General features: G+C 40.1%; 1 protein-coding gene across 1 annotated transcript in view; it reads right to left on the reverse strand.

Annotated features, from left to right (window-relative positions):
* Positions 1-19639, reverse strand: part of NTRK2 (neurotrophic receptor tyrosine kinase 2) — a gene marked incomplete at its 3' end in the record, with an annotated part of 314958 nt that overhangs the window by 123362 nt on the left and 171957 nt on the right. The window contains exons 15-16 of the mRNA XM_079790908.1: positions 14429-14476; positions 8260-8448 (exon numbers count right to left, since the gene is read on the reverse strand). Coding sequence (XP_079647034.1) covers positions 8260-8448; positions 14429-14476 — 237 coding nt within the window. The remainder of the gene's footprint in view (positions 1-8259; positions 8449-14428; positions 14477-19639) is intronic.

Genomic DNA, 19639 nt, shown 5'->3' on the forward strand with positions numbered 1-19639 from the left:
ATCAACCACTTTGTTGGAACATTAGGAATATGGGCACTCTGTCTAATTGCCTTCATTATCTAATAACAAGCTTGGGTTCCACTTTAATGCACCCAAAAGGTCAATAGCATGGTTAAATAAATGTGCTAAATAATAGCAACAGGATAAAAAAATATTGATGTCTATGTATATTCATAGCATATATAGTAATAAGAATAATATAAAAACTAGGTATTAGATTACTGTTTTCTTTCTAAAATTCCTCCCCCACCCTTTGGTTCAAAATCATACAAATCTAATCTCTTATAAATCATAGGAATCTCTCTGTTATGAACTCATTTTTAGAATTTGTCAACTGTAACATTGTACAAAATACCAACATGGACATACTTCTGGAGAGTATTAGTGAAAGGTCCCCTTGCCAGAAACCCAGTTAAGGCCTAGGTGCCTGAAATATCAGAAGAAACTGGAGATTATTGGGCGCTAACTCCATCAAGTTTAAGTAAGGTTGAACGTCTAAGGAGAGATTCCAAGTCATCAGAGGTCCTTGCACCAGGGATGCTGGTGGAAGAAGGGCATCCCTAAATAGTAGGAAACATCAGATATAACCAGCTTGGCCCTTTAAGACCCAGCACACTCCATGAAAGAAGTTGGCTGACCAGGATGAAGAACTGGGAGACAAAAAGTGATTGGCTGCTTCAGTTGAGCGGTAATCTACATTTGGAGTCATCAAGAGTGTTAACCCTAAACCAGAACTCTCAGCCTGCCGAGGCAGGACAGGGAGCCTCTTACTTCCTGAGTCTTCCCAGCCCACTACACAGGCCTCACCCGCTCTGATGTTCACCCTATGGAGCTGAGCAAATGCGGATTTGGGATCACTCTAGACCAGACCTGACATGGCCAGTCCAACCCCCCACCTCTGTTTTAACCCATGTACCATGAATCCAATGTGAAATTTGAAACTGGCAATAATGCACTCACTGCAGTCCCTACAAATTTTCCAGCACAATCCACCCGAAATGAACCACTGCTATAGAAATATAAACAAAGCCCAGTCCTAATAAAGGTTGGGGCACAAATAGTTAGACTTTATATCACAGGATGATTAAAAGGACATTCGTAAGACTAGGAAGCCATATATCCAAATGATATCAGCAGTTATCTCTAGCTGCCAGAATCTTTGCTTCTTACATTTTCTAAATGTTTCTCACTTTAGGGCTCCTGAAGGCATTTAATTCTGTCTTATTGGCTAAAACCATCAGATCGGTAACCAAGCCACTGTGGTTTGCCTGGGACTGACCTGGTTTAAAACTGAAAGTTTCATATCCTACAAACCTCCTCAGTCCTGGTGGTCACTGTACTACTGGCATTCCCTTTTTCCTATAGGCCACAAATATTGCCTTTTAATTTTCCCCTCCCTGAGGAGGTCGGGCATTCAGAAACAGGAAGCTTTCTCTAAGCCAAAGGGAGCAGGCTCAGCAGAGGGCAGTGTGGACTCAGCAACCTGTGGGCTCCCCTCAGGAGGCAGCTCTTGCTCCCACTTAGGGACTAAACTTGAGGAGCCAGATGGCCATTGTGCATGGCTATCAGTGCGTGGCTAAGAAGTAGTTCAACTGTTTTTTCCTGTCCCTAGTATGGAGCAAATTTGTCTTAACCTGCCTTTCAAGAGAAGTAAAAACTAAAAGGAAAAGAACACTCAGACACACAAACAAAAGACGACTATAATATCAGTGAGGATCAAGGGCAGCAAGCCTGTGCCTTCCTAAGGAGAGCTGGCATGATGAGTCACCTGAGAAGCCCAACCGTGGTGGGCTACCCTCTCAGCTGGCAGAATTAGTGAAGACAGAGAAAACTCGCACTTTACAAGGAGAAAATCTGCATCTCATACAAAAGCCCCCTTCAAAGACTGAGTGTCACATCCAAGGAAAATTCCCATGGTGCCATCTTGACTTAACCATAGGGAGCACTCAGGGCTCAAAGCATCTGGGTAGCAGGAGCTTCCTCCCAACACAAGAGGCTCCTCTGCATTTGTGTTTGCTGAGCTGGCCCTGGTCCACAATCTGCTGGCACATGCAAGAGTGGCCAACTGGAAACCAAAACAGGGTTGGGGGGGATCTTGATTGGATTTACCCTGCTGGTACCCATTCTCCAGTTGAGCTGGGCCTTGGGAAACCCCCAGAACACATGCATTAGGATCCTGCGTCTGCTGGCCTGCTTCCAGCATAGCACTGATGGCTTGGTGAAATTGGATTGAAATGTTTGATGTGAGAGGGCTGCATAATTCTATCTTGGCTGGCCGATGATGCGGAAGTAAAACAGTTTACAGAATATCACTACAAGTGCTTCCTTGACCTAAATCCATCATCATTTTTCCTTTTCAGCTGTTACCTATAAGATAGGAATATTGTCTCTAGGGATCTAGGCATCCTATAATCAGGTGGTATTTCTTTTTGGATAAGAATAATATCACCCAGTGGTCAAATGCTAATAAAATGATGACTCTTATTTTACTTGTTGTAAATGTGCTTGAAACTGGTTTGCTAACAAATCTTCACCTCAGTGGAGTTTATAACATGGCTTACATTGTAAATGTAATTATGCAGCATGTATTCATTTCCTTTCTTCTAGGGAACTCAAGTTGCTTTTTAAAGCATTATTTGATAGCTTCTTACTATCTCCTCTGGAGTTGAAAAGAGAATATAATATCAAGCTGTTATAGCTAGCGATGGGGGACTATAGTACCAAGAGGGAGAGAGAATTGAACTGGGACCTACAGAATCCAAGCAATGTGCCATGAAGACCCCCAAGGGGTGAATTGCCAACCCAGTGTGCCATAAACGAAGCAATTTCTAAGGATCCTAAAATAACTGTGTTCTCTCTGTCATAACACTCATGCTGGGCACAATGGACTTAGCTTGTTTTTAAAGTGTAGGCCATGCCCTTCAAAGGGATATAAACAGTTTCCAAACCAGCTATATTTGGCCAATTAAATGCTTAGAAGAACATATATTTTTGAAAGACAAAATTAAGAGGCAAAGGACAGAGATAAGTGCTAAAGCAATTGTTTCTACCTGTTTTTAAATCAAAATGGACCATGGACACAGATTGTATTCAAGTTTGAAGATAACTTCAGGTAACTCTGTGTCCTTATCCTTTGATCTAATGACCTCCTAGAGTCCTGGACATAATTAAGAATTTTTGTTCAGGGGTCCTCAAAGTAACATTGCAAATGTGTTCAGACCTTTGCAGTTCTGTGAAGAATATCACCTCCTTTCCTTCTCTTTGTTGGCAACACAATGATGGTGTGGGTATGACATTAAGGGGAGAAGAGGGTGCCCCGTGTGATCTTTTCAGCTACTGTTAAAATACTCCCTGCCTTTATAACCTTTTATTTCCTTATTCTTAGCTGGTCTATGAATCTGTGCTTATCTAAATAATTGCCTAGTAAGCATATAACCAATAGGAAAACACACATGCGTGAGCGCACACACACACACATACACACATACGCGTGAGCGCATGCGCGCACACACACACAGACACACACTATAATACCTGGAAAAATATGGCACATTCTGTAGGAAATCAATAAAGATCCATTTCATTGGAAATGGAACCAAAAGGAACAAAGGTCAGAATTCTTTATATGCATCTGTCACAAGGAGTTACTAGCCCTACATACATAGAGGGCATGCTCTGTGAGAACACATACAGTACATATTTAGGGACAATTCTCATTTAATTTAGGCCCCAGGCCTAGGACCCTAGCTAATTTACAAGGCTGCTCTAGGAAAGACACAATTTTAGGAATGACAATAGTCTATGGCATTTGATTTTCCTGCAGGGGAAGCTATAACACATTCCCACTCTTCAAGAGAACCTAAGATTGATGACTTGGGTGTTTTGCTGGCTAGTGTTTTTTTATTTTTTTTATTTCACCCTTTCATTATTTTTTTTCAACTCCCTTTGTATCCTGCCTAGCAAAATTTTTCTCAGCAGGCAAGGAAAGTATAGCAGCACAGCTGCCCTTGAGCCAAGTTTGTAAATCCTACTGGGAAACCACCCGTGCTGTCAGATGATGTGATTTTCAGACACGTCTATACAGACTAGTTGAATTAAAGACCAACTCCAGACTTGATGTTGCTGAGCTCCTCAGCTCCATCTTGCCATCCTGATTGATCGAGGAGATGGGTCTATAGTTAAAGTGGCAAAGCACTTTGAGGGCTTAGTCATTAGAGCACACTGCTTTCTCTTTGGAAGGTAACTTCTTGCTTGGCTAGGGTATGGAAGCTAAGGAGTGACGTCAAGATGTTTTCTGGCCAGAATTTGCAGATAACCATAGAACTCTTCTCCTCCATCAGGCATGGATTTAGCCTCCTTTAGTTCCTGCAGTGACACAGGAGCCTCCAAATACCAAATTATTATCAGGCGGTCTTGGGGGAACCTCTGGGCCCTGCAATAAAGTAGACAGACTTGCTATTGGAAAGTGCTCAGGAGCAATTCAGCCCTGTTCAGATTGCTCTAAAATCCTGCAAACCATCTCTAGATTGGTAAATGAAAGCCTGACATAGCTCCTGATAGTAAAAAAGTACTTTGGGGATATAATTTATTAACATTCTTCACTTAAATGATCTTACATATCATTTAAAGCAGTTTGGTTTTGTTCAGGATATTTTGTTGTTGTTCTTGTTCATTTGTTTTTAAAGCAAAATTACATAAGTATGGAGGCTGAGTAATTTTGGAAAAGTGACTTCTGAGCATCATCTGTAAAATAAAGTATTTATATTAAATTATCTTTATCATCTAACTCAGGGGTCACAGACAAGTGGTGGATTATGGGTCAAATCTGACTCAACCTGGTGTTATTTATTGTTCTCACCCAGTGTTTTAAATTTGGGGAAATTCACACTAAAATATTTTAATAAGTGCCTGTTCTCACTGGAAAAATTGAGCATCTGGCAATATCAGGTCATGTTTAAGCACAGCCTTCACAGTGCCATATCGTCTTTCTGATCTTGCCTGTTTCTCATATTGACCTGCATAATCTTGTAGGTAATTGGAGTTTAGGACCCTAGCTCTAAGCTATTCTATTATAGTGCATTGTAATTATATGATGAAATTTTTAACCATTGGCCTCCTTAACAAGAATCTCTGAAGGCAAGGAACATTTCATTATCACCACCAAATCTTCCGTTCCTGGTATTGTAGGAGTATTATGGATAGTTAATATATATTTAATGAATTGAAATTCACCTTCTATATTGGATTCTTACAATTCAGTAAAATAAGATTGGAACCACTCTTTCTTTGTAAGATCACACATGTATTTGAAAGCCAAGATCTTTAGGTAGAAGGTAGATTTAGGAAAGAGAAGTAAATATGCTGACTTAAGGCCCAAGACTCTAATAGGTCCAGAGGTTGGTGGTGTACCGTCCATGTGACATTTTGCTTTAAGCACATGGGAAAAGTTCTTAACTTTATCTGAGTTGATAGTAAATTTGTTTTTCAGATGTAACCTAACAAACTTCTTGGAAGATCCCTTCTCTAAAGGTTTTTTATAAGTTAGGTATAAAAATGTTCCATGGGAATCACTTAATTGAAAGCTAATCTACCAAAATTGTATGGGCCTAGAGTAACAGATCACTCTGTATAGCAGAACTATGCATTTTAAAATATTTTAATTTCTGGATGACTGCTATTAGGATGTTCAAAAATCATGTTTTTTGTTAAAAGATTATTCCTGCTAAAATTGTTATCTAAATCTGCTTAACTTGGATAATATATTATTAAAAACATGTCTAACAAGTAAACTATTAGGTAGGCAAGTGTAATAGGAATAGAGCCAATGAAGAAGGCTATGGGTCATTTTTACTTGTTACAAGTCTGTTAGTAATTAATACTTCAGTAATATATATCCACATCTGGTCAACATTTGGCCAACATCAAAAGTACATCATGTCCCATAATATGAAGGAATAATTCAAGATATTGTTTCTGCTCTCGAGGAGCTTACAATCTAATGTAAATAAGACTACGGAAACACATACATGAAAGTGGTTATAGTCTTAACAAAATGCAACAGATACATTGAAGATAAAGCTAAAAAATATGGGGTAAAGAATGACTTTTTAAAAAGGTTGAAGATAAGGAGAGAAGTAAATTGCTTCTTCATTCCCATTTCTTTGAAAAATGATTCTTAGAAGATGTATGATTTTAAGTGTTCTTCAAATCATGAAATAGTGTATGGCTTGAAGCCTAGAGGAAAAAAAATTTCTGAGTGACTGGAAATACTGAGCTGAATAAGGATGGCTGGGTGAAGGGTTCAGAAAGACTTTCCAAGGAATGAACCATCAAATTTAGAATCAATGGTCTGGATCCCTCTGATAGAAGACAGAAGCTAAGGGGAGACTGCAGGTCTCCTCAACTCTCTTCTAAATGCAGGTGGTGTACAGTGGCTAAACCACAAAACCAAGACTCCTCAAAAATAATAAAAATGTCTAGTTCAAAACCTTTGCAAAAATCTCCATGGACTCTAGGTTAAAGAAATGACCTTTGGAAACTTTCTTGTGGATTTCTAGGGTAAGAAAGCACTTCTAGATAGAACCATAGACCCAGCAGCCATCTAGTCTACTTTCTTCTATAGGATCTCATTAGTTTGTTTGTTTGTTTGTTTACTTCTTTGCTTGCTCATTTGTTAATTCTCTCTTATTGGACTTATTGAGCCGATGCTAAATACTTGATTATTCAGCTTTATCTACTTCATTTTTCAACTATCCACACAGGAGAGCAAACTCTTGCAACAGGTTGATTTTAGTCAACCTCAATTATAATACAGCCTCAGGCTAACTGAAGTATGTTATACAGCCTGATATTGATGGTGACAGGAGTGTCAAAGTACTCTGTTCCTAGGGAGAACAATCAAAATGATGACAGATTCTCTTACCATAATATCCTGCTTTGCCTTAGTCAACATTTGACTGCAATGCATGCAGGGTGTTTCAAGGACCTTTGGAGGATAATTATCTCAACAAAAAATGCACATTTTTAAGCAATACCTCCACACATCTTGTTTGTACCATAATGACAATGTTAGAATTAGAAATACCTTGATTTAAGTTAATACCTTTTATTTCAAGAAGCTCAATATTCTTCACATCTGCAATTCTATTTATCTTGTCATATTACATATTCAACTGAAATCTATGGTGGGGTCCAATCTCATGTATTTACAAGCTTATAATTTTATTCTTCTTAACAATGAAACTCAAATCCACTGTTAAACGTACCTTGGGATAAATTTGAGTAAATAGGAGGCAATAATAGGTGTTTCCTCATATGTGAACAGATCTGATACTCATTATTAAGCCTCCTTATCCCATGATAGTCTCAGTGTAAAGTAAGTCCCCAAATACTAACCTTCTAAGAGTCCCACCTTACCCCTCAGGATAAAAGAATTTAAGGTGGGGTGAGAACATTCAAATAGAATATACCCATTATTCAGTGCCAGGGAACTCCTGGAAGCTGGGCCACCTAATGTTCTACCTTCATATCCCCTTATTCATGGGTAAGGGAAGGTCTGGAGTTCCAATGGCATAAGATCCGTTTGTCCCTTGTGATTTTATTCTTTGTTGTCCTTAAGTCTGTGCTCCATTTTTTATATTTGGGCACTGTATCATAAAATAGAGTAAGAGTCTCAGGGGAAAAAAAACCTGTAAGCTTTCAATAGAGGCTTTTGCGTTCATTTGGTTCTAAAAAATATATCAGAGTATTAAACATGTCTCTTTGCCATCATGACATCACAAGACGCTTCATGCTGAGAACTAAGACTGAACAAATAATACAGAACTACCAGAATTGATACCACCTGTGTGCAACACAGCTCCTCATGATGACCTATAAGGTATATTTTAATGATTTTCAATAAACCAAATTTAAATCCTATCAATTGCCTGATATACTGTATGTTCATTCTAATGATACTTCTCGTTTCTTTCTTTTTTTCAAGATAAGTATGCCTTCATTTTGACAAATGGTTTTTGAAAATGGATCCCAAGAGAAGCCAGAAATTTCCCACAGTTCCAAGACCAGCAGAAGACACGCCCTGAGAATTCCATAAGAAACAAACTAAAGAATCTATTCTGTGGTCCCAAAGCCCCAAGAATACTTAGACATTTCACAGCCTTCCTCCCCCAAGTCATCCTTGTCAAGGATTCTGATAAACATGCTTATAGATACAGCTATGCAACAAATGGGCCAGTAAGTATAAACAGCTGTACTTACATGTGTCTGGCTTGAGCTGACTGTTGGTGATGCCAAAGTACTGGGGATTTTCAATAACAGGGATCTTCGTCATTCCAATAATGACAGCATCAGGGCCGCCCTCTGAAGATGATGGAGTATTACTCCCATTGGAGATGTGGTGGAGTGGACTAGCAGAGTCATCATCATTGCTGATAACTGAAGCTGGGCCTGGAGTTGGAAAAAAATACACATTCTCTTGTAATTTTTAATGCCTTTGTTGAGTGGTAAGTCACATACATAAAATTCACCCATTTAAAATGTACACTTCAGTGGGTTTTAATATATTCAAAGAGTGTGGCAACTATCACTACAATCTAATTTTAGGACATTTTCATCATTCCAAATAGCTGTCATTCCCCATTCACTCCACTTCCAGCCCCAGACATCCATAAACTTTACTTTCTATCTCTGTGAACTTACCTATTCTGAAAATTTCATGTAAATGAAATCATAATATGTGATCTTTGAGGACACATTTTTTTTTTACTTAGCATAATGTTTTTAAGGTTCATTCACTTGTAGCATGTGTCATTATTATATTCCTTTTTTGTTGCCAAATAATATTTCATTGTATGGATATGTCACATTTTGTTGAACCATTCACCAATTGATAGACACTTAGGGTTGTTCTAACGTTGGGGCTGTTGTGAATAATGCTGCTACGAGCATTCATATACAAGATTTTTGTGTAGACATACGTTTTCATTTCTCTTGGGGGGACTTGCTGGGTCATATGGTGGCTCTCTATTTAACTTTTTGAGGAACTGCCAAACTGTTTTTCCAAAGTGGCTGCACTATTTTATATTCCCACCAGCAACATATGAGTGTTCGGATTTCTGGACTTCCTTCTTCTGTAATTTAATATGCAGCCTTCCTCTCTGTTCTCTGAACATCCATCTTTAGAACACTGGCTCATTGAAACTCCCAGCATCAATTTAAGATCCTGTTTCACAGTGTACTGAAATATGTACAAGGAGCTCAAAGATCTGAGTTCCTTTCTCCACTCTTTGGACAAGTTACTTACTTTCTTTGTACCTCTGCAACCACTTACATTTGTAACATGTGCAAAATGATACCTGCTTGCTATTTTATGAGACTACTGATATGAAAATGCACTATAAATTTAAATGTGTCATGAGTATGAATTGCTATTAGGTTTTAGTAAATGAAGTTACAACTGGTGGACTAGAATTACATTGAACTGTCCTATTACTCTGTTCCTCTTTCTGTATGTTCTGTCTGTAGCTGCATCAAGTTTGCCTACAAAATAATGGCTCACTCCCACAATTTACCTGCTTTGCCTTTAATCATAATATTATTTATTTATAGAGTCATTCCATGGATGTCTTTATACTAAAGCAATAACCATAGCATTTTTCATATGACACTTTAACTTTCTAGCCCAGAGTCTCACAATGTATATGTCCATAAATACAGTCTACTGTGTCTTGTCTAAATCATTAATCCATTGACAATTAAACCCACAGTGTTTAGATTAAACCAAAAATAGATTCACGAAGACAAAGGTCTATATGAAAGCTTCAAAACAATTAAGATATCGGTGGCTCATAGTAGACACCCATACATGAAAAGTAGACAAAGCCCCCTAGATATCTATATATATAAAAGTCTAAGCGACTGGCCAACTGGCCGACTGGACAGTAGCTATGACATGCACTGACCACCAGGCAGTAGACATTCAATGCAGGAGCGGAAACAACAGGCAGGAAAACATGGAACAGACTGATGAATCTCAGAGAGAAGGAGGTAGGGGGAAGGGCAGAAAGAGATTAACCAAAGATCTTATATGCATACTAGAGGCCCAATGGATGGATTTGTGCACCGGTGGGGTCCCTCGGCCTGGCCTGCAGGGATTGAGCCGAAACTAGCTCTCCGACATCCCCCGAGGGGTCCTGGATTGTGAGAGGGTGCAGGCCAGGCCGAGGGACCCCACCAGTGCATGAATCTGTGCACCAGGCCTCTCGCATATTTATGACATGTGTTTTTGCAGCAAACTAACTGGGTGCAGGGTCCCATGGAAAGCAACCACTGGCCAGGACTACTAGCATAAGCCAGGAGGAAGATAGGAAGGAAAGGATGGGAAGAAAGACAAAGGGAGGGCAGTCAAGGCAAATGCATACTAAGGAAAGGAAACTCTGAATCACTACTTTCATAGCAAGAGAATGTATATTCATCCAGCCTCCAGGATGCATGTTTCATCATCTCCTTCCATTCTTTACCTCTTCCCTCTCACTTGACTATTGCAATGAGAAGCACCACAATTCTAAAAACAAAAGCTGTTGGGTCATACATTTTTAAATCCCCTCTGAAATATCATTGTAATCCATCTCCCAATTCAAGATCCATTTTCCCCTTCGTATGGGGATTATCACAGTATGTAGTGATAACAATTGGACATTCCCCAGCTAGCTGAATCTTAAACAAACTATGCAGGAGGCAGCCAACTGCTATTATAGGTAATTTTTTAAAGCATTCTCTCAAGGGGATGTTCATTTGAGATGCCTTTAATGATACACTCTGGCTTAATTCTGCAAACAAGTCCTCACACAGCCAATTTAGAAGCCACAGAACACTCAAAGAAAAGGCAATCTCCCCAGTTGCACTCCTCTTGTGTCTAGCTCACCAGCATTAGCAAAGTGCAGAAATTCTGCCAAGAATAAAGACAAGTTCTTTCTAATATCCTTAACCATCTCTGTTTCACTATTTGCTTTCTGGCAGACCTAGATCACCCAGAGTTTAAATCCAGAGATGGAAAATAGAAATGTGTTGTGCTAAGATTTCTGCATGGTGTCCCTGCTGGCTCCCTCACTCTGTTCCTGGTGCAGCTGTCCCCTCTTTGGGGTGACCCAACTACCCTTCCCTTTTTCTTTCTTCCCATCCTTTCCTTCCTGATGAGCAGGCAGGATCACACATTTCTCAACAGATTCCAGGCTGCCCATTTACCCTCAGAAATACAGGAATTGTCATGTTCAAGTACTCCACATGCTGTCAGAAGGCCAGTGATATTTGCTTCTGGAGCCCCTGCAAGGAGTAGAAACATCTGATCCCAGTTGCCTTTGTCACTGATTCTTGTGGCCCAAGTCAGACTACCAATATTCCTATAGCATCTCATCATTTCGGAGGAGGTTGATACCTAGAAGACAATGTTGAGATTCCTCCAGGAATCCGAGCTCTAAATCATCTGCCATGGACACAGTGGAGCTTTAACTTAAAGAGCTCAACCCAGAGACTTGCTTTTTGCGTCCCTTCCTCCACCAAAGGACACTCTTTCCTTCCCTGACCTCTCTGAGTAAAACCCCAGACTCTGAAGTATCAAACTGAAAGAAAATGGTCTTTCTTTTTGGGGCAGGGTGATGGTGACAGTGGTGGATTTTTAAGCATATGGAGGGCATAAAGTACCAGAGGTAATTTTTCAAAAGCCTTTTCACTTTGCCAGGAGGTCGCTGTTGACAAATCTGACTGGTATACAAACCTCAACCATTTATCAATTGGAATATTAATTCCAGTGCTGTGTTCTTCATTGTTGATGTTCCAAAGTCTGGAAGATTGATGTGGCTGGCAAGGCTGCAGGAATTCAGCCCATTTTTCTAGGAACATTTTGATCTAATAGAGCTCAGCAAAGTTGGGAAGGGGGGAAATGCTCTCAACGGGGACAATGAATGTCTATATAATTTGACAGCCGCCTGTCTGTGCATGTCACACGATGTGTCATTGTGTGTGTCTGCACGTGCTTGGGGAGATACAATGAAAAGACAGACAGAAGAGTCAGGGGCACATCACAGTTTTATAAGAAATTCATATGAGGACTTGAGAAAATGTCTTACAAAATTAATAAAAAGTTTTAAATTGCTGGGTATGTGTAATTTGCTGAGTTTGGGGTAGAGAGTTCTAATTACTGAGCTGACAAATATGACTTATGCCTGGAAACATTTTTAGCCTATTTTTCTTTTAATATGTCCCAAGTTCAAAGAGCCAGTTTTTCTTTTATCAGAGCTTCTGGGTAAGGTCTCTACATCTATGACTTTATAGTCCTCTCTAAGCCTAACTTAGACTTATTCTCTTGAGATAAGAATCCATGAAAGTCGTCTGGGGAAGGACCAACAATGCCTTCAGGGCAAGGAGAGAGATCACTGTTCTTGAGCAACTGTATAAGCATGTCTTATGTTTTCTGTATTCTCATGCTTCAATCTTGGGCTTGATGACACTGAGGGACTGTCCTGTGTCATCCTCAGGTAGTAAGGAATTTGCCTCTGAGTGAACCCTTCATATACAAACCAACTAATCTGTAATCTACGCCCCAACCACATCCCTTTTCAAGTTATCATACTCCAGGACATTATCCATGTGTCCTATTACCCCAGAGCCAGGTATCAGACAACTAGGGACAGTTCCTACACCCCAGAACCCACTGAAGCTCCTCAAACCATCCAATCCTAAACCTGCTACCCCTGCCTCATCCAGTTTCCTCCTGATTCCTTTTTGTTTCCTATATTTGTTTGATTTACAGTTTTCCCCGAGGAAACCACAATAAAGGCTCTTGTTCATGTTTTCCCCTCACTTCTTCTGCCTCCTGATTGACTCAGGTGCTTCTCCCTGAGGTCCCCTGGCCACATGGTGTGCCCTCTTCTCTGGGGAACTGTGAATAATGAATTATCTTTGCATCAGTGGCCTCACCATCCCTGAATAATAACAAAACCAACATTTTAAAGCAGCAGTGCCTCTGATGAACTGTAGCTGAAAGAACAATTCTGAAGAATTCTTTCTGCTGTGGCCTAAAAGGGTGAAATCCTGCTATTGGAGCTTTTGAGGAACCAGCACCTTCCTGAAGGGTGAACTGGCCTGAAAAATGTTTAAGTGTTAGAGTGATTTGCTATTTAGTGGAGGGAAGACCCCATCCCACAGCACTGTTATGGGAGAGTTTATCACCCAACTCCTTCTGCCCCACCACACACACACACACACACACACACACACACACACGCACACTCATACACAACACAAGCCATCAAACAGGCCACCTGCAACACTGCCCAGGACTCTCTCTGGTTTCTCAAAATGCCTATGATCAGTTGTATCTGAAATGTGTCCTGGGGCGTCGCCAACAAATCCTGAGGTAGTTGAGCTTAATTTCCAACTTGACCACATCTCCACTTTCCCTTTGCTGGTTGAGAGCTCTTCCCTTGGAATTCATGGGGCTAGTTAATGGCAGACTGACTGATATCAAGTTCAAAAAGAGAAATGAACAGGATTCCTCATATGGACAGGGAGGGCTCACAACTTGAAGGCTCCATGACACTGGTATACTTTGTTGTGGTTTTTATTTTTTTAAAGACACTGGTATACTTTGCAATTTTACCTAGAGCCAACCTTGCAACCAAAATAAATATTAACCAACAGATGCCCAAGATGGCTAAATCTTGGAAATGCATATGCAAAATGGAAGGAAGTCTGTCTTTTCATGCCTTCTTAGCAATTCCTCTTCATTGTCTCTGTACGCATAGAAAATACTAAACAAATTGGAGGTCCCGGGAGATCACACCTGATTTCAATCCTAGCGATGAGATACATTATCTGCACTCATTTGGTAGCTATAAGCTCTGCTTTTCCATTGTCAACACAATTGCAAGGAATCGAAGGCAATCAAGCACAAATCATAGTGTCTGGATGTTAGCCTTGTTTTGAAAGAGAAATGGTCATAAACAAACAGCTGATTTACCAATGCAGAAATTTATTACATCGTGGCCAATGAGAGAAAGTTAAGACCCACGCTTTCCAGGCATGAATATTCAGCCAGCTTTGCTGGGCATGGAGCTGCAGTCCAGTTGTATTTTATTTCCTTAATCTTCTTAGAAATGCATCAACAACCTAGAACTGGATGACAGTTGCCACATTCCCGGAGGGTAAAAACAAGTAAACTTCAAGAATACAGAACCATTTACTGAACTGAATTAGCAAAAATAATGCCTTTTCTAAAAAAAAAAAAAATTCTAGGCCTCCTTCTTCAGCAAGTCAAAAACCAGGAACATGAAAAAATGAATCAAAGGCCAACAAGTATGAAGAGGCTCAACAGTTTCATCCGAATTAAACACAAGCTCATTATTTATCCAAAGAAGGAGTAACTACTTACCAACACCTTGTCTTGATTTTACATTCCCAAATCCAAACCATGAGAAATCTGAAAACCACAATAGAACATAAAATAAACTTCGAAAGAGAAGTATAAACCAGACGTGTTCAGCACTGTCCTTAGTGAAATAACTCCAACGCCCTCTCAAAGCTCCACTGAGGACCGAAGCTTCCTCTCAAACTCCCAACCCTTGGATTTTTGTGTAAAGGTCTATTTCTCATCCTGAGAACATGAAAGTTCAAGTCAGATAAGGGACAGCAACCAATCTTCGAGAAAAGGGACCAAAATCCAGGGTTAAAAGCTCTGAGCAGTTTTCTCCCAAAGTATGGAGTGGAACAGAAAAGTTGCTGGGTGGAAATACACAACACATCTGAGAAATGCACGAAAGTTCTGAACCTCAGCTGTGTGAAAAAAATAAGAAGAGAAAGCAGATCTTCTCTGGAGCTAAGACAGCTAGGATTTCATGTTCCTCTTCTGGTAGAAGAGGAACATGAAATCCCATGGGAAACAGACACTTGGGCTGGATGGGGATTCAAGAGGGAAAAAAAGGGAATCGATTCTATAAGGATTCCATGCCTGACTTGTTATGTGACGGTGGGTAGCTCGCAGAAGATACGTGCCTCTTACAACACAAGTTTCCATTGGTACGTGTAGGGAAAGGTCTGCCAAATGTTTGCAGGTCCTCCCGTGAATAAAACTACAGTGAAATGTCTGTTTATTTCCTGGGCTTGACTGTTCTCTTCTAGGTAATTTCCACTGGGTTCAAAGTGAATTCTGCACAGTGGGAAATCCCTGGATACAAGGCCAATAAAGGAATGGAGCCCAAGTAAGTAACCGTGTTACTCAGCTGTTTAGATCTGTGGTGACTTTTTATAGGGATTAGGATAAAGAGCTATGTAGAAGAAGAGCCAATTTAAATGAAACAATGTATGTAAAACCCTTTGCACACTCAAAAATGCCTTCCAAAGTTGTGCCATGATTACTTTTTTTTTCCCAAGTATATCTAGCCCTTCTTTCCCTGGTATTTCAGAACTTCAGCTCTCCAAACTCTAAGCCGATTTTTACTTCTGATTGATATTCCTCTGAATGCTCTCTTCCAGGTTTTAGAAGACAGGATGAAGGTCTGGCCTCCATCCAATGCCAAATAAAGACTCCTTTGCACAGAGGACAGTGGACCTCATTCACAGGGTCCTTGGTCTAGGGAGGCAGGGCTGAGCATGTGGATTTCTTAACTATGAAGAATCTCTATCAAATCAGGGTGTATTTTCCTCCTGGTTCCTTTTTGTTTCCTATATTTGTTTGATTTACACAGTTTTCATTAAACCGTAGGTTGAATTTTTAAGACTGCTTTTTTCACCTGAGCATTTTATCAAAATCATGTTTCTATCTTATAGAATACCCACTGAAGGACTACGGCATAGTGGTCCCCCGCTGATTTATAGGTCGGATTATTTTCGATCATTAACTATAATAAACACAACTGCAAGGAATATCTTTAACCCATTTTAGGTGTTCCCATCTCCATTTTCAAAAATCATTCCTTCAAGGTAAATCTTAGAAAATGGAATTATTGGGTCAAAGGGGTGACTATTGTTAAGGTTCTCAACACATGTCATCAAATTGCTTTCCCACTACATCTAGGTCTTAGTGTTACCAACAATATATGAGAAGGTAGGACTATACTTCCAATGGGAAAGCTAAGGGAACTATTTCCTACTTTTGTCCTTGCCATTGGTATGTGTCCACCTAACTGAACAGAGACCTGTCAAATACTCATCCCTGACCTGTACCACATGCAACCACTCACACTTTGTCTCCTGGGCTGGTGTTTGGCATGGGTGCAGTAAGGACTGCTGATATGGAAAGAACCAGAATAAGGCAGATAACACTTGTGTAGTCATTATAACTCACCAAGTGCCCCTCACACACACACACACCCCAGACAAGCCCCTTCTTTAATATATTATCCTCTGTTCACTGACAAGGAATTGAGACTCAGAGAGGCTGATAGATTTAGCAAAGGTCACAGCTCATAGTGACCCAGCCTTCTGATACCAAATCCAGGGTTTAGACTTTTTTTTCATTCATAGCTGCCCTTCTAAAAATAGCCAAAATTAGTCAAAGTTTACAACACTATAATAAAGATTCGATTTTATATATAAAAAGCACTATAAGTAGTCATTTATTCTCATTTATTTATCCAACAGCAACGGGCTGTGTGGTATTCCCCTTAGGAGCTTACAATCAAAGATCAGCTACCCTGGAAGTATGTCCAGGGTGTATGAGAGTTGGGAGGAATAACTATCCAGTTGGGGCAGGGGTGGATATTCTGTTAAGAGAGAAACATGATTTTGGCTTCTGGACAACAGGTTAGAATTAGCCCTGAATGGGGGAAAGCAGAGGAGCCATTGTCGGTGTAAGGAGTCCAGTCACGTCCAGCATGGGCAGTCCTGCCTGTGTCAAAGAGCTGATGGGGCTAGAAAGTAAAGGAAACTGAGAAACAAAATAAGGGCCAAGCAAGAGGTTAAATTTTATAGGTAGTCCCCCTACTCCCACCCCCTCCAAAAAGAAATCTTAGGCTAGGCAGTAACATGATCAAGATTAGTTTTAGAAAAGTCATTTTGGCTACAGGGTGCAAACAGGATTATGAGAGGGGAAAACTGAGGGCCAAAGACTGGTAAGGAAGCTTCTAGAGAAATCAAGGCACAAGAGAACTGTGGCCTGAACCAGGTTCTGGGAAAAGCAGGGATGGCTGTCAGGCATATTTAGGGAGATCAACAGGACATGGTGATGGATTGCAAATTGAGGGGAGTATGGGAAGTGAATAATGAAGGTTAGGGGTTTGAACAATGAGACATATGGTGATGCTGCTCACACTGTCTCCAACGAGGGTTTGGACAGCATAGGTGTGGAGCACAAATCCCAAAAGAGGCGTCTACATGAGGACTGGTGTTCGAACCTCAGAATGCATATCTAATGCCCAAAGTAGATCTGCCCAAGATCAAGAACCCATGGTTTCATGGGAGGGCAGAAGCTAGATGCTGAACCTGGGACACGAACATTTCTTGTTTGGATGCATAAAACACCCTGTTTTGCAGGAACAAAGGAAAGGGCATCCAGCTGAGATTAACAAACTTATTCCTAAATTGCTAAAAGATTTCTAAGTTCTCCTTAACAGTAACACAATTATTATGTAAGACAGAATACAATCTTCTTGCCCGTATCTCAGAGTACTTGGAAAACTTAAGACCAGATTATCAGAGTCACATTGGTACCTGTGCCCCCCTCCCTCACCCCAGAAGCTGTCCCTGGTCTGACAGCTCTTTCTTGATGGATTTAAGCAGTAGTCTTAAAACCTTAATACTAAATTTCACCAGCAAAATTTTCCCACAAGGCCAAAAAGAAACAATTTCTCAATTTCCTGTGATGTTTCACCCATTGGGAGTCGAGTCCTGCCAAACATTCTTTTCTATTCTGTTTAATAAGAGACACTTTATTCACTGCAAAATAAAGGGCCCCTTCAAAAGCAAATGTAGTTGCAGTGAGCTTAAAGGAACTCCTCCTTTTGGAATCTAGACCAACAAAGATTCTAAATTATAAAATTAATCAAATAAATCCATTTTACAATGAAGAAAGTTCAACCTTCCCTGACCAGAGGAGAGAAATGTATTTCTTTAAATGGCACATTAACTCATTAAGAACTCAAAGATGGAACTTAAACTAAATAAAATAAATGGCAATAAGGATTGCCTTTCAAATATCTCCCAAAGGAAACAGCAAATATTTAGGGGGTTGAAAGGAATATTTATGATGCCTAGGAGAGAATCAGAGGAGGGAGCAACAAATAGGCAATGTGAGGAAATCTAATCTTCCCTGGGGGTGCTGGCTTGCACAAACTAAAGGAGATTGTTAGAAGGGTTCTGATCTCTGGAGAATGCAATTTGTGAATTTTTTTCTCTTTTAAGTTTCAGGGAAAAAATCATTTTTTGTATGTCAGGAGAAAAATCAGCTTCCCTCCCTTTTAATTCTGGAGAGGTTAAAATTTGCTGTGTTCTAAAATGTAATTTCTTTATATATTAAGGCAAGACTCACCACCCCCCACCTCCAAGAAAAGCATCTCTAACATTCTAATGGAAGCAAATGGGAAAATATGATTCACTGACAGAAATATAATCACCTCCAACTTCTTATGGCCACACCCACTCCCTAAAGGACACAGGAAAGTGGAGCTCTGGGCTGCCTTTGCTGCAGGGAAAGTGGGGACCAGGCAGTGTCGAGCCCAGAATAGACACGCAATAAGTGCTTGATGGAGTAGCCAGTTGCCTGTTACCTCAAAGAACTAGGAAGACCGGCCCTTGGAGTGAAGGGAAAACAAATGCAATGGATGCTTTGCTGACACTATAAGCATCACCCTTTCCAAGTGACACACAATCAGCATGAGTAATAGTTGCTTCAAATTAATTCCAGTTCCTCAGGCCACTGAACAGTGTAGTTTGGTGCCAAGTTTCCACTTCAATTTAATCTTAATCTTTCACTTAAGGACACAACCTTTATATAAGTCCCATATCCACTGACTAGGAAGTGGACTTGATTTGAGTTACATTGGTTGTGAAAATCATGATGCAAAGGGTCCTGGAAACCTCCTGACCAACTTTCATTGGCTTCATCCCTTCCCTTTCTTCAAATGCCAATGTGACTTATTATATTGTTCTCCAAGTAACATTGAACACTTCCAATTCAAAAACTGTAAAGAAAAATAAGTGTGTTTTATATATTTATTTTTAAGATATATTTTTATTGATTTCAGAGAGGAAGGGAGAGGTAGAGAGAGATAGAAACATATGCCCTTGACCGGAATTGAACCCAAGACCCAGTCCGCAGACCGATGTTCTATCTGCTGAGCCAAACTGGCTAGGACAAAAATAAGTGTATTTTAGCTTAAACTGTTTGCTGCTCTCTGAAATATTTGTTTTCCTTTCTTTTTCCTGGGCCCACAGCTAGACTCAGTTAACCAGCCTTCCTTGCAGTTAGTTGTGGCCATACCATTAAATCATATCCAAGGGACAATGAGCAGAGTGAGAGGCACTATTTCTGGGTCTGGCCATCAAGACTTCCCATGCATACTACCGATGCTTTCCCCTTCTACCTATCCAAAATGAAGACAACACTTACATCAAAGTTGGAATTAATGACTTGAAGTCAGCAGAGAAA

The sequence above is a fragment of the Cnephaeus nilssonii genome (assembly GCF_951640355.1).
Source record: "Cnephaeus nilssonii genome assembly, chromosome: 14".
NCBI classification, from domain to species: Eukaryota; Metazoa; Chordata; class Mammalia; order Chiroptera; family Vespertilionidae; genus Cnephaeus; species Cnephaeus nilssonii.